Raw genomic sequence first — 22206 nt, 5'->3', positions numbered from 1 at the left:
TAGATGAGCGAAGGCAGCTTCATTAGTGCTGCAGTATGTGTCCCTGGAGAAAACAGTTTTTTGCTTTGTCAGGTTGTGACAGAACCTACGTTCTGATTTCTCTATCGTTTGATCAAAAGGAAGCTACGAGTCTCTTTATGAAATATTTATTTGTTATCAACTAAAAATAAGAGGTTCGTTTCTGTTTTGTTTTTCTTAGCTTAACAAATACACCGTGGAAACGGTGCGCATATTTGTTTAGGAATAATTTAAAGAACCACTTAAAGGAAGTTAATGACTCGTAACCCAAAACAGACATCCTGCTTGTGTGGTTCAGATGTTGGGCCCTCTCCACAGCCATGTTTGCTGAGCCCAGAACGTACCATCAGGGGGGCAAAATGGCCCCCCGACAACATTTACGAATAACGCAGCTTTTCAGCGCATTGTTTACCTTGCCTCCTGTGTCATCTTGTGAGTTCTAAAAATACTCCGCATGACCCTGGATGGACTAGCATGACTGACCTGAAACCTCCTCCCTGTCTTTTTCCTGAGATCCGTGCCCCCACACACAGCACCACATTCAGGGAATGTTCTAGACCAATTTGCTCAGTGTTTTTTTTATATATCTGTGCTGTGTTAGAAGGTGTGCTGTGACTTTTTCTGAGGCAGAGCTGTTTGTCAGAGTAGTTTTTTTTCTTTTTCTTCTTCTTCTTCTTCTTCTCCTTCTTCTTCTTCCTATTCTCCGCCAGGGATAGCTAGCGATGTTTTCCCTGCTCTTCGTGTGAAGTGTTCCACGGTTGTCTGAATGCTCGCTCATTTAAGCCGGGAACTGGCAACAAAACCCTGTCATGAACTTGTTTCAAAGGCCAGTAGCCACCTTGATATTATTTTCTTTACATCAGAAAAGGAAAACATCCAGGAACTAGTCAGAAAAAGGGTCAATGTGGGTTTTTTTTATGATCAGATGAATAGTTAATGCAGGACACCATGCTGAGGTGAACATAAATAGTGTGAGTGTATGTGCGTGCGTGCGTGTGTGTGTGTGTGTGTGTGTGTGTGTGTCTGTGTGTGTGTGTGTGTGTGTGTAGATAGAGAGAGAGAGAAATACAGTGTGTTGGTGAGGGGAGAAAAACAGAGAAAGTTTAACTGGGAGTGACAGAAAGAGAGAGCGTGTGAGAGAGAGAGACTGAATTCCACCTGAAAACCAGACCTTGATGTGATTATATTATTTTTAATTTTGTCTGTTTCAAACCCAGCCCAAAAAAATACTAAAAGTTTTGATGGACTAAAAATAATCTGCTATTCTAATCTGCTCAGAGATTGTGGTAGCGTTTAGTTATTGATGAAAAGGGGGAGAAAAAAAAATCTTTCAAACATCCATCGGGGTTCCTATAGTAACTGTAAGGTTTTGGTTTGACAGTTGGGTCGTCGATGCGGAGGGCGGGGTCTAGATCAGTAATGTTTTGTTTACAGTGCGTAGAAAGCCCCGCAGAAAACTCTGAGTTTGGGCTGAGGCGCTTCCGTTACCTAATGAGTGGCAGGCACAGTTTATGTTTGCCCCCCCCCCCCCCAAACCGCCCAGCAATTACCCAGAAAATGAGAGAAAGTTCCGGCAAGACTCAAATGAGGCAAATCCTGCATATCTGACTCCTGGGGGAAGTGGTGGGCACAGAAACTGAATCTTCTGGCCGGTTTACTGAAGCCAGGAAAGTGGAACTACAGATGAGTCTCGATATGTATATATATATATACAAACTGCCAGACAGTCTACCTAAGAGCATTGATGTAGTTTTAAAGGCGAAGGGTGGTCACACCAAACAGTGATTTTATTTTGTTTTTAACTATTTACTGCTCTTTATATTATTTTTTCGATATTTATAACCTTTCATTTCATTATTTTTGGAAGCATCTTAGCTGTACAGCATTTTTTTTTCCAGGTGCCTAACACTTTTGCACAGTACTGTATATATATATGTATATATATATATATATGTATATTATACGACTATTCCTTGTTCTCTAACTCTCTCCTGTCTCTTTCGGTCTCAGAAAAGATGATTTGACCTGCTGGCTTTAAAGAGAAATCACATTAGAGCAACCGATCTGTGTTCAGGGCACAGGGCTTACATGCCATTTTGTGAAGCTGTGACCCAGCTCTGACTGTTTTCTGTCCAATCATCTCCAGGGAATTCGCGGCTTACCTGGGCAGCTGGGACCAGTGGGACCTCAGGTATGATAACCTGGAAACGGAAAACGTGGTCCAGTGTTAACTCAACCCTGACAGAGTAAACGTGGTCTCTTTCTGGACCAGAGTGGGACCACATGTACCAATGTTAGAGTTTATTAACACTGTGTCATTTTTACTGTGTAGATGATGTTACCCATATGTGATAGTTTTAATGGTGTAACTACATTCCATCCATGCTCCTTGCTTCCGTGTGAAATTTTAAGAAATGTCAGTTGGAGAGAAGAGGGTGCCTCCAGTGCCCTCCCATAACGCTGTCCAGGAGAGCTATGGGCGTTCAGATTTTTTGGCAGCGTCTCCTCATGAATATTCATAATCGGGCAGTAAATCTGAACATTTATGACTTCGGCAACGACGGAGACATTTAAAGAATGCTGAACCGGATACTGGAACCGGAACATTATATTATTACATTACAGGCATTTAGCAGACGCTCTTATCCAGAGCGACTTACACAACTTTTTACATTGCATCCATTTATACAGCTGGATATACACTGAAGCACTGCAGGTTAAGTACCTTGCTCAAGGGTACAACGGCAGTGTCCTTACCCAGGAATCGAACCTGCGACCTTTCGGCTACAAGTCTAGTTCCTTACCCACTGTGCTACACTCCGCACACACTCAGCAAACTGTCTGCGTGTGGAACGTACGCTCCAGTATCTACGGTATCTCTCTGATTAATGAGCTCTTATTTCACACACTTACGTCCGGACACTAAAGTGAAGGCACGTGCGTTTGGTCAAACACAGTAAAAAGTCAAGACTGCAGAATGTAGAGTGCTGTGTTGAAAAGTAGTACATATTTATTGCTGGTTTATAATGTATAACAATGTCCACATGATTGGCAACGAGTTTCACCCTCGTCGAGATTTGTGCTGCCTATTTCAGACACTTATCTTTTTTTAAGTGCTGTTTGAGGGAGAAGAGAGTCTGGACCAATGAGATCACTAATTAATGTGCGCATCTCCAAACTCTGCAGAACAATATTATTAATGGGACAGGGTTAGCTAAACCTTCCTGAAATAGAAAACAAATGGCTTGTACAGTATGCAGTGTATGTACTCTTTGTCCAACCAAACTTTCTATGGCTTTACATTTTAGACACAAGCCCTTGGTACTTTTTAATTGTCTTCTCGAAATTCTGAAATTGAGCTCATGTAGCCATGGCAACTCATCCAATATGAATGTGCCTTTGTTCTCGTCATTGTAAAACACCAGGCACACACACACAATAACAACAGCATTTACAATAAAGCTGATTCTTGTGTACCTCTCAGGTTTAGATTGATGGACCTGGTCAATCCATTACGATAATGAAGCAAATGACCTGAAACCATAATGCCTTTGTGCACAGCGTTTTTAGACAGTATGGTAATGATTAAAAATATTCCCAAATGCAATAAAAAAAATTTGTGTATTGAATCAGAGCTCTTTACAAAAAAATAAATAAATGGAATAAATAAAAATGCTGTGACAGATATAATGCTTGGAAGCAATTGACTGTGTGTTGTGCATTTAATGGAAAACACTGTTCTTCGGCAACTGTAAGCACAGAATGAATCACTACAGTCATGGTTTATAGTTACCATTAACGGCCTGTTTTGGGGCCGAGTCTTTGATTTGTGTCTGTGCTGAGGGTGAATATTTACTGGGGTTTTTCTTTTTTTTCCATAACCGTTTAACAGGGAGATAGAGGCCCGCCTGGAATGACGGGGTCCACAGGACTGAAAGGACCACAGGTGGGTGCCCCCAAATTTTCTGGACCTGAACACTGACAGCACTGACCCCTGCTCCCCCCTCCCCCATGCCCCCCCCCCCCCCCCCCCCCGCCTCATATTCATTGTTATACTATGTGCTGTACTTACAGTTATGCTTTTTTTTAACCCTTTGAGGTGTTAGATCATAAATATCTGATTAGAATGCTCTTAACTGAACATTCTGATGCTGATGTCACAATCACTAAGTGGTAAGTGAAAGCAGTGGAGTTTTTGAAGAAAAAAAACCTTCCAATCAACCTACTCTTCTAAAGGTTAGAAGAGCAACAGTCATCATGAATAGAGCATGTGTAGAGGTGTGTCATGAAAGAGCAGGGGTTTAAGTGTAGACATGTGCTCTGTTGTCAATGTAGAATTCTGACCGTACACTGACTGAAGCTAGCAACCCCATAGACTGAGGCACAGCTAGCCATAGCATTACCCAGGAAGGGGGGGTGGGGGTTAGTTAGTTGAGCTGCCCCCCCCTCCCGTCTGCACACACAGACACACAAACACAGACACACACACCCAACTGCTTGTCTGTGATTTTCTGTATTGACAGCGGATGTCAGTGATGAAATGAACATATGAATATTCAGACAAAATTCTGAAGAGAGGAAAAATGGGATTAAGAAAAAGAAGCAAAACATGATTGTAAAACATGATTACTTTATCATGACCAGACTCTTTCAATCAAAGCCAGAGCTGGTACTGTGGTTTTCATTGTGTTGAATTTTAAGGCTTGTTGATATATCGTTTTACTGCCACCCACTGGAATCTGGAACAAATTGCATTCTTGGGATAAAATCCACTTCAGATGTTTTGAGGTATTTAATTAAACACCTATTTGATAAAATTAATAATTGCCATAAAATTGAAAATAAAAAAAATGCTACACATTCTAGATATTTTTTATTTTTATTTTTTTGTCACGCATTCACGCAAGGAGCATTTAACAGACTGGAATGTCCATAAAGGTGACGGACTTCGATCGATTTCTGGGTCAAACGAGGACAAATAAAATAAGCAATTGGAATGAGTCAAATGATTCAGTCACAGAATGATTCAGCACGTTTGATTCAGTAACGGTACGATTCAGCACGTGCGAACCTTCTGTCAGTCCGGGTTTTCAGAGAATTGACTCGAGTGGGTGGCGAAGCAGCGAGTCAAATTGATGATTCCAAATCTGGGGACGAAACAAGCACCCATTTGCATTTTTGAATGCTGTAATTGTTGCCTACACAGCAAAGCATTCGGTGATGAATCAACACTGACAGAGTGCGTTTTACTGGAGGGGTATGTGATTGCTCTTGGACTTAAACTCTGTTGGACTCAGATGAACTCTTGTTCTGAACAACTTGCTGCTTGGCAAACCTTTCCTTTGCCCCCAGAGTAACAACATGTTTCTAAATGGTAAATGGTAAATGGACTGCATTTATATAGCGCTTTTATCCAAAGCGCTTTACAATTGATGCCTCTCATTCGCCAGAGCAGTTAGGGGTTAGGGGTTAGGTGTCTTGCTCAAGGACACTTCGACATGCCCAGGGCGGGGTTTGAACCGGCAACCCTCCGACTGCCGGACAATCGGTCTTACCTCCTGAGCTATATTGCGATTATACTGACATCGCTATTCATGTTTTCAACACAGTTTTAAAAGCCGGTTTTGCGGTGTATTCTCTTTGTAGGTGTTGGTACTGTGGCTGGAACATCAGTGTGTAACTGGTCGTTGTTTTTTCTTGCCCAGGGAATTCAGGGTCCTATGGGTCCAGCTGGGATAGATGGACCTCAGGGCCCAAAGGTAACCTCTACATCGCCCCATTCTTCGGTCCGCGCCAAACTATACATCAGCAAAAGGGAACCTGGATTTGTGAAAACCGGAGATAGTCTACCACTTTTCCTTGTACTTATTGGAAACCATTTTGAAAGAGCAGTATTTTAATGGCAGAAGCAATTTGAGGGCAGATGATCAATCGATCAGTCTGCGTTGACCACGTAAGATAATAGCAGAAAATTATCATCTAGGTACTCAGCAAATGCTACCATCAAAAATACCTTAAATGCCTTCCATTTGAATTATTATCGGTTTTTACAGTTGGCCCTGTTGTATAGCAGTGTCTGTCCCACCTGATAATGGAACCTGGAACAGTCCAGTTGCAAGCGAAGCTGTGTGTGTGTGTGTGTGTGTGTGTGTGTGTGTGTGTGATCGCCGAGCATGTGGTTTTAGTGGTATGAATATTAAGTCCTCAGAATACTGTCTGTCAGTGTGCCATTGTTAGAGTCAGAATCCTTGGAATGCTGTGTGTGTGTGTGTGTGTGTGTGTATGTTTGTACCAATAATGCCTGTGGTATTCTATATTCAGTCCTCACAGTGCTATGCATATCTGTGTGTATGTGTGTGTGTGTGTCTGTGTGTATGTCTTTTGTACCAATAATACCTGTGGTATTCTATATTCAGTCCTCACAATGCTATGTGTATCTTTATGTGTGTGTGTGTGTTTATGTGTATGTCTTTTGTACCAATAATACGTGTGGTATTCTATATTCAGTCCTCACAATGCAATGCATATCTCTGTATATGTGTGTGTGTGTATGTCTTTTGTACCAATAATGCCTGTGGTATTCTATATTTAGTCCTCACAATGCATTGCATATCTGTGTGTATGTGTGTGTGTGTGTGTGTGTGTATGTCTTTTGTCCCGATAATGTCTGTGGTACTGTATACTCCGTTCTCACAATGCTATTATATCTGTGTGTGTGTGTAGGGCAACTCTGGAGAGAAAGGGCCAGCGGGCAGCCCTGGGCAGCCTGGACTAGGGGTGAGGAATAAAAGGGGGGGTGGGGAAAGAGTAAACCAATGCACCTTCCCCTTCGTCCTGTAGTGGGCGCTCTCGCACCACATCACCACATAACTCCACCAGTTTCTTTCTTTTCAGCGCAAAACACACATTTTGCTCTCCCAGGGTAGTTTGTTCGTTTATTTATTTATTTATTTAACCATTATTTAACCGGTAAAACCACATTGTTGAGGTGGAAATCTCTTTTTCGAGGGGGCCCTGAAATGAAACACAAAGTTACCCAACGAGACAGTTTACATGTTTACCAACATCAAATGGGGAACGAGACAGCAGCGTAACAGCAATTAAAATGCGGAGCTGAGATTGAAAGCAGGAGCATACTTCAGTCGCAGAGCCATGAATTACTTGTTCAAAGTCAACAACTGAACTTAATTTGTCAAGATTAATTTATTTTATTTTTTTTGGTGCAAAATATCTGAAACCTTTTCAAATTCAGCAGAGGACGATGCTGAGGTGATACTGTAACCACGTGAATTTCTAATTGGTAGACAGCTGAGGCTGGAAGGAAGTAGACCAATTACTGTTTTATAGATGATTATATACCCGTGGATCAATTTGCGCAGATGGAGATAATTCAACCCAGACGATTCATCCGTACGACAATGGTGGGTAAGGGATTTAGCACCTGTAATGAGGTTTTAGGCGTGGATATGACAGCCCCTCTTTGCGACCCCGCCATTGCAGAGCACCTCTCTCTGATTTTTATGTAGCTCTTAAACTTTACTGCACAATTAAAATAAAACAAAAAAAAAAAAACCAAATAAAACCGAAAGGTGAACGAATGACCTTTTTTTTCCGTGATCAGAGTGTGCGGGAAGCTCAAGCATAGCAGCAGCTTTTTTTTTTGGCTTTTCGGAGGTTTACATATTCCTCCTTTTCCGCAGGGGAACGAGGGACCCCAGGGCCCTCGGGGAATGCCGGGAGCCATGGGAATGCCGGGATTTAAAGGACACAAAGTAGGAATGTCCACGGCGTCCTGCACAATCACAACTGCCATTTTAAATGCCACGGATTCCATGATTGATTTTATTGACAAGTTGTCTTTTCTATGCTCATTTGTTTATTTAAATTTTTTTTCTTTTTTTTTAGTTGAGCTGATGTTACCCATTTGTCTAATGGCTTCTACTGGTGTAAATGCATAAATTGAATTGCGTTCACTGATGTTTTTGCATGAAGGCGATGTTACAAGAGCGGAATGTGAAATGAAAAGATAAGAACACTACAGTAAAAATGCTTTTTCTGGGTTTTTCACCGCTGAGCAATTTAAACTCCATCCAAAATTACATCAATAGTGTTGTTTAACTTGAAATGAGCTAACTGTTCTAAATGGCCTTCCCTGAGATGTCTCTTTGTTCTGTGTTTCAGGGTGAATCAGGGCCACCCGGTCCTGAAGGAAATCAGGTATTTCCGTTTGATCGAATGTCCAATACTCATACACTGGAGCTCCCGAGTGGCGCACCCAATTAAGGCACTAATGTTTGTCGGCGCCGACAGTGGCTGGAAATCCCGTGGTGTTATGCCCAACCTCATTGGCCATTCGTCCGACCAATCACGTGGCCATATTCTGCCTGCACAAGCTGCACAGTCCTCCTTGGCTGGGGGACTGCAGAGAGGATAAAAAATTGGACATATGTGCTACACAGCTTTCACATGTGCTACACAGTAAAATGTCCAGTGTCAACTCAACTCTAACAGAGTAAATGTGAGAAACAGCTGGGACCACGTGCATTCTGTAAGAGTTGTTTTAACAGTGAACATTTTGCTGTGTAGTCCTCATTCTTGTGAATGGAAGGATGTTAGAGCAACAGGATTAGTTTGCAGTTACAGTTGAATATTGCAGATCAGGCTGAAAAGGCTCTTATATACGCTTATATACGTTTATATCTGTGTGTGTGTGTGTGTGGGCTTGTGTCTGTGTCTGTGTGTGTGTGTGTGTGTGTGTGTGCGTGCGTGTGTGTGTTTGGGCGTGTGTGTGTGTGTGTGTGTGTATGAAACGTAGATGCTGTCTAGTACCGGAGCAGGCGATGCCTTACGTTTCCCAACGATGGCAGATCGCTAACTCACAATCGCTTCTACCTTCCGATCCATCTGCCCAGTAGTGACCTAACGATTTACACGAATGAACTTCAGTTGTAACGAATTTCTGAAGAACAAAAAATATTTTTTTTAGGTGAGAACATTTTCAAAGAAATGTAACTATTTCTGAGAGGAAATGACACTTTTTGATTCCTGGTAGAGACCGTTACTGTTGTTACAGTGATGACATACCTGTTTGTAAAATGGAATAGAGATGATGTCACTTCTGAAGGTTGATGTGAGAGACTGCATCGCTGTGAATGCTATATTTTTACCTTTGGTGGATTCTGATGATCTGATTGGTTTAGGGTGACAGAGGCAGTGATGGAACACCTGGGCGCCCTGGAACTCCTGTGAGTATGCCTCGACCTTTGACCTCTCCACAGAGCAGCGCAAAGTAACACACCACTCGTGCGTGTGTGCTCGTGCGCGTGTGTGTGTGCGCGTGTGTGTGTGTATGTGTGTGTGCTCCTGCCAGCGTGTGGTGCGTGCATGCCTGTGTGTGTGTGTGTGTGTGAGCTCCTGTGCATGTGTGTGTATGTGTGTGTGTGTGTGTGTGTATTTGTGTGTGTGTAGGTGCTCATGTCTGTGTGTGGTGTGTGCGTGCCTGTGTGTGTGTGTGTGTGTGTGTGTGTTGCACATGTCCAGAACCTGCAACCAAAAAAGGAAACAGATGTGTTTTTCAGAAACAATGAGGCATATAAATATCCATGTCTGTGGTCAAGTAGCTGTCTGACAGAGGAAGCGAAACCTTACCTTTAAAGGGATAGGACACAAAAACTCCAGAAAGGCAACTGTCCCTTTATTTCTTTATTTATTTCTTAGCCTATTTACTTTACTTGGTTAACAACCATTAATCGAAATTAAACTGGATAATCTATACCAGTGAGCATTTGTTCTATCTTCTGTATTATATTTTTTTACATCTCAAAAAACTGTGCAGCATGTTATCTTGTCCACAAAATTGTACTTATATTCGTGGTCACACTTGTGGATAAATATAGCCTACTCTACAAGGAATGTTGATACTTTCAAGATCTCTTCTAATCAGATCTGCACAGATTCTGTACTTAAAAAATAACCGTGTTTCCGAAGTTTGTTTGATGGCCTTTATTTTCAATTCTCAAAGCTGGAGCAATTTGCATTTAATCAAGCAAAATAAATGGAGAACAGGTTGAGTCCAATAATTGGTTTAAAGTTAGCTAAGGTTTTTGCCACCTCTATTTCAAGCTTACAAGCTGCTTCTGATGCATCAAAATGATTTACTGGTTGCATCACAGATGGAAAGGAAATAAAAATCGGCACTGATCTTGGGAATTCATCAAATGAAACTGCACATGCGAATGACGGTCAACAAATACATTAAAGGTTGAAGCCACGAAACCAAATGCCCTTTGTTATGATGAATCAGCAGCTGACAATTTTGATTATATCATGTGATTCATGGAGGTTCAGAGGCTTATTAAAGTCAGAGTCAAATCCTATCATAACAGTAATCTAATCTGCAATGTTTTTACACAGAGAAAATGGAAACCCCATTGATTTGTGCTGATCTTTAGTCTAGCTTTTACATTTAGGAGCTGCCTAGCAGGCACTGATTGATCTAAACCTGAACTTCTTAAAAGCTAAATGGGTATTTGGGTTTGATGTTTCTCAGCTGACCAGCAAGTCCAGAGTGCTCTTTGTGACTACAGAATGAATGTTTACTAGCAAGCCAAAGTTAACTTCTTTTTTTAAGCACAGTTTATAAATGCATTGTAGCCCAAAGTGTTTCATAGATCATAAAATAACATTTAGAAGCTGCCTAGCAGGCACTGATTGATCTAAACCTGAACTTCTTAAAAGCTAAATGGGTATTTGGGTTTGATGTTTCTCAGCTGACCAGCAAGTCCAGAGTGCTCTTTGTGACTACAGAATTGTTTATTAATAACATTAGCTTGATGACATTGATGTGGAGGACAACGTTGTCATAATTTTTTTCCCGACCATGAAAACTGCCAGACTTGTTTACATTTTGGACAGATGTGGCTCCCGAGTAAATCTATCGTTGTTTCCGTCGCAGCACTTTCGACACAAAAAAAAAAAACGGAAAATCCTAAAATTTCTTCTTACGGTGAAGAGTGCCTGACCAGCAAACGTAGTAATGTGTTGAAACACAGCGGCAAAATTAGGCTATATCTAGAAATACCATCTTTGGGGAAAAAACGCTACGGTTGGAATGCTGGGCCATCAGTCTGTCGCTGGCCCGCGCCAGGCCCCCGTCAAAAAAGGCACTTGCCGCCGGCCCACGCCGGGCCGCCAGGCCCCGTCAAAAGATACTTGCCACCGGGCCTAACAACTTTTCTGGGGGAAACCCTGTCGTCGAAACAATGGCATCTGAAGTTCTGTGGCTTTGGCGTGAAAGCAAACTTTCAAGCATAAACCCTATTCTTTCTTTGAAGAGTCTCTCTCTCTCTCTTTTTCTCTCTCTCTGTCTTTCTCTCTCTCTCTCTGTCTTTCTCATGGACACTGAGAATGTAATAGAAAGACAACACACATTTGCTATAAAGATAATTCAAAATTCAGCTTGGCATTTTGCCGAACATGACGTGACTTTTAGTCCTTGTAACAAACCCTCACTGTGACTTGTGATAACAAGGAAAGATCATGGGGATGTCATCAGCGTGAAATCTCATTCTTATTACACATTCTATGCATAACTGATAAAACAAGACGGCGTTGCACATATTCTGCACCATGCACAAAGTGAGATGTTTGACTGTGACAGGCTTGCATGCTTTTTTGATCACAGGAGAACTACATTAATGCGACGCCATCAATCAAATCACCAGAGTCCTTTCTGTAAAATCACAGTACGATATGGTATAATAATATTAAATTTTAATGTGATTATTTTTCTTTGACAGGGTGAACCTGGACTTAGGGGAAGCAAAGGAGAGGTTTGTTGATTTGGAAGGAATTTCCCATTTTTGGTTTTACCTGACTAATCCCATGCTGGAAAATTAATAACCTGTAAGATCAGGACCGTGAATATCTAAGAGTACGTGCAAATTACGTGTGACTCTAATATTCACTGTAATCTGCAATGCACTTTGACAAAGTTTCATGATCTGTTTTTTACACCATATGATTAGTTTTTCCATTGTTGATATACTTATTCCATGCATTAAATATACGGAGTACAAAACAAACTAAAAAAAATACAAATGTAACACTGACTTCAATTGTCCGATGCATTGAGTTTCAAAAACCCGAACTGCATTTAGATGAAACATTTGTAGGAAATCTGCAAGCACCAGCCTTTTCTTGCTGAACTGTCCAGCTCTTTCCCTTCCCAGATTAGTGGCGGGTAATGTGCCGCTGATTGCTTCCTCGGTGGTTTTTGCCCGCTCGCAGAAAGGTGTGGCGGGGGAACCTGGAAACAGAGGGGCTGATGGGAAAAAAGGAGACGCGGGACCACTCGGAGCCGCTGGACCACCTGGCTCTCCTGGCCGAGATGGGTTACCAGGGCAACCGGGAGTTCCAGGGTATCCGGGGAAACCAGTAAATATTCCTTTTTTTTTTTTTTTTTTTTTTTTTTGCCTGACAGTTTTTTGTTCCTACCAGCCAGTACCTTCAGCTCATTAATTTCAACTGTGTCTTTTTCAGGGAAAACCCCCCACTGATGAACACTTAATTAAGCTTTGTTCTACTGTACTGCGGAGTAAGTGCCCTTTCATGTCTTGTGAATTTTGTATAACTCACATAGCTCATATAAGCTATATAACTCCCTCACATGTGCTATGTTGTGAGCTCATATACATGTAACCGCAAATAGGCATGAGGTTTTTCTCTTGGTATGTCCTGTTGCATCAGTAGTGATTTAACACGGTGGTTATTTTAATAGGCATTTATTAATGTGTAGTGCTTCTGAAGGTGCAATGGTTATGAAAGTCTTATACAACTCTCACAAAGTACTGTTCACAGAAAGTTCTCCCATGTTACTGAGTATATTGGTACTTGGACACTAATAACGAATGACTGTACCCTTACTTCTTTGTTAGCAACTTTAAAAGTCACTCTAGATAAGACTGACTGATAGATAGCTTGATGTAATTTAAAAATCACAGCGATGTCCACAATATGTTCATCGTTATCCGCTAACTATAATTTGTTGTATTTTTAGTTATTTATGTGACGTGTAACCTAGGAAGGGGCCCAGCTGTTTGGGTTTATTCTCTGTCGTGTAGACTGAAGTGAATTGTGGCACAGCAGTTGTTGCAGTCCCACAAGCACACCGAAATGTTTATTGATCTCTGGTTTTAATCACCCATGTACGATTAGCCTTACTGGTAAAGCTTAAGGCTGGTCATGGGCTGTATATATGCGTGGCTGAGGCAGTTTTATTCAAAGATTTAAAAATCTATCGAAAAAGTCCTCAGGTGAAGTGTGCTGTGAAGTCTGCTGAGGTTGATCGGCAGTGTAGTATAATGGGTAAGGGGTTGGTCTTGCAGGTTCGATTCCCCCCCCCCCGAACAGGTTTGCTTAGGGCCACCAAAATCCTAGGGCCGGCCCTGCCTGCTAGGACACTGCCGTTGTACCCTTGAGCAAGGTACTTAACCTGCATTGCTTCAGTATATATCCCGCTGTATAAATGGATGCAGTGTAAATGCTGTGTAAGTCGCTCTGGATAAGAGCGTCTGCTAAATGCCTGTAATGTAATGTGCCTTAAGCAAGGAGTTTGTTAGGTCGACAGACCCACGGCTGCTTCTAAATTCTGTCGGCCTTGTCACGTGGGCCCCGATACTATAATAAATGGAAATGAACCCGAAACTATTTTTCAGTTGAAATCATTTGAAAACTGAAATCTCAGCAACAGTTAAATTCCTGTTTTCAGTTAAACATTTTGGACTGGCTAAAACAGAAACAAGCGTACACACAGCACTCCGTGGACGGAGTGTAGCACAGTGGGTAAGGAACTGGGCTTGTAACCGAAAGGTCATAGGTTTGATTCCAGGGCAGGGTAGGACACTGCCGTTGTACCCTTGAGCAAGATACTTAACCGAAATTGCTTCAGTATATATCCAGCTGTATAAATGGATACAATGTAAAGTGCTATGTAAAAAAAGTTGTGTAAGTCGCTCTGGATAAGAGCGTCTGCTAAATGCCTGTAATGTAATGGTGTGGGCCTTGGGCAGCTCATTAAGACCAGATTCCAGATTTAGCTATTTCTGCGCACGGTTCCTCAGTTTTGGCTGAGGTAAAGGTCACCCAGAGTGGCGTTGGCACAAATTTCGCGTCGGTTAAGTCGCTCCCTGGAAACATCTGGAATGACTCGAGCGCCAGACCCGGTTTTCATTTCTGCATTTTTAGAGAGAAACCCGATGAAGCCTCCTTAACTGTCGGCTTGTGTAATAATCGCTGTATCTGGGGCAAAAGAGGATGAAAAACGGATCATCTAGACCAGACACACGCTCAATGATTCATCAGTCTTTTTTTCTTTTCTTTTTTTAAATAAAAAAGACCTTGGTGATTGCATTACTGTTCTAAACAATGCATCATTGGAGATGTATGAAGAGATGTTCTGATGTGCATTAATAGTATCTGTAGGTGTGTGGATAGAAAGAAAATGCCATTGTTATATACTGTGAATAGACCGCTGTTAATTGAAATCATTTGCTCCAAGTGTCCAAGTCCAACATGTCTTATTTTTAGGCAAACAGATCATACATTTTCAGTAGGCTGTAGTTCAGAACACAATTCAGAGCAATCGCAACAAGGAGGCGTTTAACACCAAAACTGCATGTTATCCAACTCTGGAAGGTACACAGCAAAATGTCCAGCGTTAAATTAACTCTAGGGACTCTATAAGAGTTGATTTTTTCCATAGACTGCGTTGTTGCCGTTCTCGTTGTGTTAGTGTTAATCAGTTTAACCTTGAGGGTCCAAGTTGAACTATGCGGTTGTTCCCTGCACTTGGACCGGTACTTCTCTCTAGGGGTTTCGTCATACTTGTTCCTGGCTATGGTTATACACTTTGTTGTACGTCTGCAAAATGCCTGTAATGTAATGTAATGTAATTTAACACCAGACATTTTTCTGTGAACTTTCCAGAGATGATTATTATTATTATTCATAATAATAATAATAATAATAATAATAATAATAATAATACATTTAATTTATGTAACACCTTCTCAGAGCCCAAGGTAGCTTAACAAAGTAAAAAGGGTAAACATGCAGTTTTGATGTTAAACATTTCTTATTTGTGGTTGGACTGAATTTTTACGGTACAGCACAGTGCAGTGAAACATTTTCTCTCCCCCCCCCCCCCCCCCCCCCGCCCGCCTCAGATCAGCTGCCGGAGCTCTTACAGGCGATCACGCCGACCGGCTGCCGGCAGTGCGAGCCGAAACAGGGAACCCCGGGGGAACCGGGGACCCCGGGGCCGAGGGGCCCGCCCGGCCCTGCGGGCTACCCCGGCACAACGGGCTCACGGGGTTATCCAGGCCCCCCCGGCAGGGAAGGGCTCCAGGGCATCAAAGGTAAACCGTGTTACCACCCCCCCCACCCCCAAACCCTGGCCTGCCCACCCCTGGAAATTACCTTTCACTCACGCATAAACATATTTATTTATCCGGCAATAAATCATAGTTTAGTGAATCATAATGTGGCACTGTTGTTTTTTTTTAGGGAATTAGAGTTCTTAGCAGGCAATTGCTGGGTAAATACCCATGTGGGGCAGTTCTCTTACACCCTTTAGCTAAATACCCAGGTGGGGCAGTTCTCTTACACCCTTTAGCTAAATACCCAGGTGGGGCAGTTCTCTTACACCCTTTAGCTAAATACCCAGGTGGGGCAGTTCTCTTACACCCTTTAGCTAAATACCCAGGTGGGGCAGTTCTCTTACACCATTTAGCCCCCTCCCCCAGAAATTAATTCTGTAGGGGACATGGACATCTGGTCTTAATCTGTAGTACTGTATATTCTGTGCTGGAAAATTCACTGCAGGGGACATTCAATAAAAACATAATGTGTCAAAAATGGAAATATTTTTAGCGCAACTTGTTTTTGTCACCAAAGACACTTGCATCATGTCAAAAAATTAAAATACTTAGACTTTATTTTTGGCCACATCTCAGGAGGATAATTCATCAGGCACTGCCTCTCGCACACACAGACACACACACACACCCACACACACACTCACCCACACTCACACACACAGACATACACAAACACACACACGCGCACACACTCGCACACACACTCACGTACACACAGACACACTCACACACAGACATACACAAACACACACACACACACAGGCGCACACACACACACACACTCACACACACACACACACACACACACCCACACACACTCACACACACAGACATACACAAACACACACAGACACACACACACACACAAGCACAAGCACACGCACACACACACACACACACACACACACACACACACACACACACTCACGTACACACAAACACAGACACACACACACCCACACACACAGACATACACAAACACACACACGCGCGCACACACTCTCACACACACAGACATACACAAACACACACACAGACATAGACACACACACCCACACACACAGACATACACAAACACACACACACACACACACACAAGCACACGCACACACACACACACTCACGTACACACAGACACAGACACAGACACACACACACACACACACACTCACGTACACACAGACACAGACACACACCACAAAGAAACCAGGCAGGGAAGAATAAGTTTGTCAATCGGTTCTAAAATTTAACGTGTTCTCTGATTGGCAGGTGAGATCGGACCAATGGGATTAAAAGGGTCAAAGGGTGAAGGGGACACTGGGATGCCAGGCCCCCCCGGTCCTGCAGGTAAGTTACGTCTTTCATCTTGAATGCTCAAAAGGAATCTGATACCTGTTTAATTTCAATCCAGCTGATGATTTGCAGATAAGTAGACATGTATATTACAGCATGGGCAATAAGGCTTGGATCCAATCAGCATTTGCTCTTAATTTTAGCTTGAAATAAATTGCAAGTGGTTTTTCCTTTACAAGCATAAATTAGAATAATAATTTAGGCATTTACTGAACTCATTAAACTCATGTGGTGGTGAAGATAAAAATTACTTGAATTTAATTGTGATTCAAATTTAAAGACAAATGTCAGCTTTTTATATCCCGGAGAAGTGTAGAGACGTTTTGGAGACCTGCAAATAATTCAGAATACTTATAGTTGCCTTCATATAAATGGCTTTGTATAAAATATTTAAGTCGGAAATCTCACTCAAATCTTTGAGGACTGCAGTGCCTTTGGTTTTTGGTGCATTCATGCAAGTTTGGTGCATTTTGACAGTGTAGTACAATGGGTAAGAAACTGGTCATGTGGCCTAAAGGTCGCAGGTCCGATTCCTGGGTAGGACACTGCCGTTGTGCCCTTGAGCAAGGTACTCAACCTGCACAGCTTCAGCGTATATCCAGCTGTATAAATGGATTCAATGTGAATGCTGTGTGAAAACAGTAGTGTAAGTCGCTCTGGATAACAGCGTCTGCTAAACGCCCGTAATGTAACCATATTAAATGCTAAATGAAAAGCAGCCGGTTGTCACGGTAGTCCTCCACGACAGGAGTTTGAAATCCCTGATTCGAATCACAGTCTTACGGTACAACAAGGTTTTGAATTCTCAGTTATCTCTAAATTGCCCACAGGTATGACTGTGTGAGTGAGTGACGAGTGAATGGTGTGTGGATGCCTGTCCAGGGTGTTTTCCTGCCTCTCGCCCCAATGCATGCTGGGATAGGCCCCAGCAACCCCCGTGACCCTGCTCAGGTTAAACGGGTATAGATAATGGATGGATGGATGGATGGATGGATGGATGGATGGATTCTCGATTCTGGGGGGGGGGGGGGGTGCTCTTATGATATGAGATGGGAAAGGGGCCAAAACTGAAACTCCGCTGTGTTCTCTCTGTGCAATTGGTGTAGGGCTCCCTGGGCCCCCCGGAGTCGACGGAGAGGGACGTCGAGGGTCCCCGGGTATCCCTGGCCAGTCGGGAATGCCCGGTATCCCGGGGAAACGGGGGCCGCCAGGACCGGCGGGTGCGTGCGACGTCTCCCTGTGCTACCAGGCCTACGGCTTCAGGGACCTCCGCTTCAGCAAAGGGCCGAACTCCTAGTGCTGCTGGGAAATGTAGTACAGTGGGAGAGCGGAGGGGCGTGGCTTCCACCGGACCATCAAATCAACCAATCGCAGAACGTGAACTGTGTGCAAGTGGTCCATCTGTGGTGGTGCCGTCAGCTTCGAACTAAAATCGATCTAGAAGAGGTCGGGAGCTGAAAAAATCACAGGACTCCTTTTATTCTTTTATTTTGCCATCTTTCATTATGATTTTGTACCACAGTAGTTTAAAAAGTGATCAGTATTTATGTACACAGACAAAACAATGTGCACTGCCTTAGTTATGCTACCTCCATGCTAGACGCAAGGCATTGGTCATTGCAGTGAGTCAGAGGAATTATTTTTTAATTTAATATTCCAGGTGGTTTACAATTAAGATATATTTTTTTGTTCTCATTCATATTCTACTGTCAAACCAAGTGAGTATGTATGTTTTTACTTCTTTCCCTACATGGTGTCAGATCTACATCAAAACGTGGGTCAGGTATTTCACAATTTTGTAAATGTCAGATGCAGCTCGCTGGGACCGATAAGCCTCCGCACGTATTTGTACATCTTTATCTCAGATTATTGGGGAACAACTCTTTCAAAATGGACTGCTGCATAAGCAATGTCTCAGTCGCCTGAAACGCTGCATGCTTGGTACACTGTTATCTGCGCGGCCTGTGGGTGTGACTGAGCATGACTCCTGCAGAAACTGGAGGTTTCAAGGGGTTTATAACCTGAACTCCAATTTGTAAATAAATAAATGAATACATTTCACAACATTGAGCCATGCAGAAAATAAAATCATCAATGTGAAGAACAGGCTCAGGCTGCACGGCTGGCATGTTCTTAAGACCTTTTTTTTTTTTTTTTTTTTTAAATTGGTGGCATTCTACGAGCCTGTAGCCTATCCGGATCATTTCATTGGCCGCTTTAGTGCGAGTCTGAGATTCGGTTGTAGAGAGAGGTTTCTCTTCCTCCTGTTAGCATCCTCTTTGACGGCGTAGCGTACGCAAATAACACTCCGTGGGTGGCTCGTCAACTTTGATTACGCGTGCTGCCGCACTTACTGTAATTGTCTGTTGCACAAATTCTATGACAGTCGGACCGTCACGGGGCGAACCTCAGCTTGTGCAGGAAGAAGGAAAGCCACTTGACTCCCAGAGCGGTGTTGTTTTAGAGCACGCCCACAAACAAACCAACAGGGATTTAAACGCTCGCAGCGCTCCTGTAAAAAGCAGAGAGAGCGGTTGGGGCTGTGCTTTGGGGCCGCACTGCATCAGAAAGCCGAATTATAGTCGCGCTCTCGCATTCGGGCGCCGCGACCCGTGGGTTTTAATTTAAACTGACTGTCCACACCGAGGCCTTCGTACCAGACCTGCCTGTACTGTGACCAATCAGACGATGGGTCGACACAGACACGTTTATCACGTCGATTAGAAGCTGAAAGGGCTCCATTTTAATGTTTTTTTTATTTCTAGCTTTTTGTGCTAAATAGAAAAATTGGGAAAATAAAAAGAATTGCAAAAATACATTTAGTTTGCCTTCCCAAACCCGCCCCCCTCCCCCCCCCCCTTCCCCACAATGGCGTTAATCCTCCATGCAAATTGAAAAAAGGGAAACTGTAATATCCTCCGTCTGGACTCGACTGAGCTGACATTTTGAAGAGCGTCGCTTTCCGCCGAGCTCGTCCGAATGGCTTTCATGGTGCCGGCTCGTGTTGATCTCCAGTGTCCTCCTCTGCACATCGTCGCTAATGCTGATTTTCATTCTGCTGCTTTCTGAATTGCCCTTTCTTTATATGCCCTCCCGCCCCGCCCCCCCCCCCAACCCCCCCCCCCCCCCCCACTGTCCTCTTTCACGTTCGTTTGCTTTCGCCTTTTCTTTTGCCTGCCGCAAGCTGGCTTAACTGCAACACGCATCCCGTTATCGTAGTTCAGAGAGCGGTGTTTGTCATTTTATAAGGCGCCCCCCGCAAATGAGGCGACTCTTTTAAGGATCATTGAACTTCTCTACTCGTGGTTTTGTTTCGAAGACAGGGAGCCTGACGGGAGTTTCGAGCATGACAGGAGTTTCTAACCCGCCAGGCTGTTGATTCTTTGTTTTAGGCCTTCTTGTCCTGTCTGAAACCAGCTGTGGGAACTGCTTGTGTGCTTGTTTTCAGAGGTGTGAAGCCAACTCGAGAACTTTTTTTTTTTTTTTTTTTGCATGACAAGCGTTCTTTCAGCAGATGATTTTTGTTGGGACTCCATGGAAACGGTGCTGATGAACGTTTTGTTTGGCTGTCCATTGGAGGTGTGCGCATACCTGATGTGGTCTCAAATTAAGCGAATCTCAGAAACTGAGGAAAGTATTGAAAGGCACAACACACCTACCAGAACAATGGACGGTGGTGAGAGAAGCACTTAGTTGAATTGAATATTTAATAAAGTATATTCATCACCTGCATTTCTCCAGAATTTTATTATTTTCTGAAGATCTCTTGATATTCATGTAGTTTTGTGTTTCTATTACATGCAATTTCACTATAACACAAAAAATAAACCATTAACATATGTTATGTGAGTGCAGTGTCTTCCAAAAGCTCAGAGGCACTCATCAAAAAATGTTGCCAAACATCAGCCGTGCATGTTAAATTTGTGAAATCATACTTTTCGTCAAGACACACTCAACTTCTTTATGCTTCTTGGAAACAAGCACCTCTCCAAGAGGAAACAGGAAATGGACGTTGTATTTGTGCAAATCAGTTCCTGTCTACATTCTACAGAACCGCCACCTGTTTTTCACAAGGTCTGTTCTGGTAAATGCTTGCCAGTTGATCAGAATACGTACTAGACCCACCTACTTTAATGAACATGTAAAAGTATAAATGTACTAAAACATGCTTCCTCCAGCATATATATATTTTAAATTACATGTTGACCTTACTGGCTTTGCTTCAGTGTAGGCGGCAGTGTAGTATAATGGCTAAGGAGTTGGTCCTGTAACCTAAAGGTCGGAGGTTCGATTCCCCGCTAGGACACTGCCGTTGTACCCTTGAGCAAGGTGCTTAACTTGCATTGCTTCAGTACATATCCAGCTGTTTAACTGGATTCAATGTAAAATGCTGTGTAAAAGGTTGTGTAAGCTTGCTAAATGTCTGTAACGCTTCCACAGTCGCAAACCAATGTTGTGATACAGACCACAGCAAACGTAATTAATTGAACGTAAATCGGGTTCCTTGCTCTTTCTGATCTGGTGTACTAGAGATCCTTGCACAGGATAAAAGTCATGTGGATGACTCATGCACTGCTGCTGTTAGAAATGACTTCTGGGGAGCAACCTGCCTGGTGATGTTTTACTTGAGTTAGCAGCTGCAAGCACTGCGGCAGTCAGCTAGTAAAGCCTGTGGGCTCTTAAACTAAAGAAAATTAACAATTAAAATTTGACTGTCAATTTACGAATGGGTTGATCAAAAAATACTTAATATTTCATGAAAGGTATAACAGAGATGTTAATCAGACATGTTTTTTTTTTCCATACAGAACGTCTGCTTTGCTGATGTTAAAATGTGCTGACACCACTAAAAAGAGAGGCCTTTTAATTTACCTCAGCAACAGTGAAGTGAGATTTTTTAAAAATGTTTTTTGTCTGTTTGATAAACTGAAAAAAAAAAAAAAAGTAAATTCGAAAGAACCTAAAATCATTCCATTGAAAACCTAAAAAAATATAAGTGCAACAAATGAGACATCTGTTTCCGTGTGTAGGCACATATCTCAGAAGGAAAGGATATGATAAGTTAGCAACGGAAAGGAAGGTAGAGAGAGAGACGGGACCAGACCTGGGCGTGGACCTTGTTTTTGCAGTGAGGTTTCTCTGGGTGATGTGACCAATGTGGAAAGTTCTTCAGACGCTCATCAGATGTGGGAGTTGTGGCATTTAACAAATCATGGTTATCGCGGTTGTATCTTGGGGGGAAATGGAGATGAGTGTGAGATTATTCTGATTAAAGAGGAAGCAAAGTGGGATAAAAAAATGTTAACATATGCATATTTGTAGGTGGTGTTCAACAACTCAGGATGCAGTCTTCAAACTCAGTGTCACTTTTTAAAAGCTATAAAACCGGTAATATGCT

The 22206-nt window shown here is 42.7% G+C and overlaps 1 protein-coding gene across 1 annotated transcript in view; it reads left to right on the top strand.

Annotated features, from left to right (window-relative positions):
- Positions 1 to 19196, top strand: part of si:ch211-106n13.3 (vWFA and Collagen domain-containing protein) — a 42234-nt gene extending 23038 nt beyond the window's left edge. Inside the window, exons 14-26 of the mRNA XM_035429322.1 lie at positions 2165 to 2209; positions 3911 to 3964; positions 5724 to 5777; positions 6742 to 6795; positions 7719 to 7790; positions 8200 to 8235; positions 9219 to 9263; positions 11817 to 11849; positions 12307 to 12453; positions 12559 to 12613; positions 15243 to 15434; positions 16725 to 16802; positions 17915 to 19196. Of these exons, the coding sequence (XP_035285213.1) occupies positions 2165 to 2209; positions 3911 to 3964; positions 5724 to 5777; positions 6742 to 6795; positions 7719 to 7790; positions 8200 to 8235; positions 9219 to 9263; positions 11817 to 11849; positions 12307 to 12453; positions 12559 to 12613; positions 15243 to 15434; positions 16725 to 16802; positions 17915 to 18105 (1056 nt within the window). The 3' untranslated portion in view covers positions 18106 to 19196. The remainder of the gene's footprint in view (positions 1 to 2164; positions 2210 to 3910; positions 3965 to 5723; positions 5778 to 6741; positions 6796 to 7718; positions 7791 to 8199; positions 8236 to 9218; positions 9264 to 11816; positions 11850 to 12306; positions 12454 to 12558; positions 12614 to 15242; positions 15435 to 16724; positions 16803 to 17914) is intronic.
- The last annotated feature ends 3010 nt before the right edge of the window (positions 19197 to 22206 follow it).

Source organism: Anguilla anguilla, chromosome 8 (assembly GCF_013347855.1).
Source record: "Anguilla anguilla isolate fAngAng1 chromosome 8, fAngAng1.pri, whole genome shotgun sequence".
NCBI classification, from domain to species: domain Eukaryota; kingdom Metazoa; phylum Chordata; class Actinopteri; order Anguilliformes; family Anguillidae; genus Anguilla; species Anguilla anguilla.
This window is presented reverse-complemented; position numbering and strand designations above follow the sequence as displayed.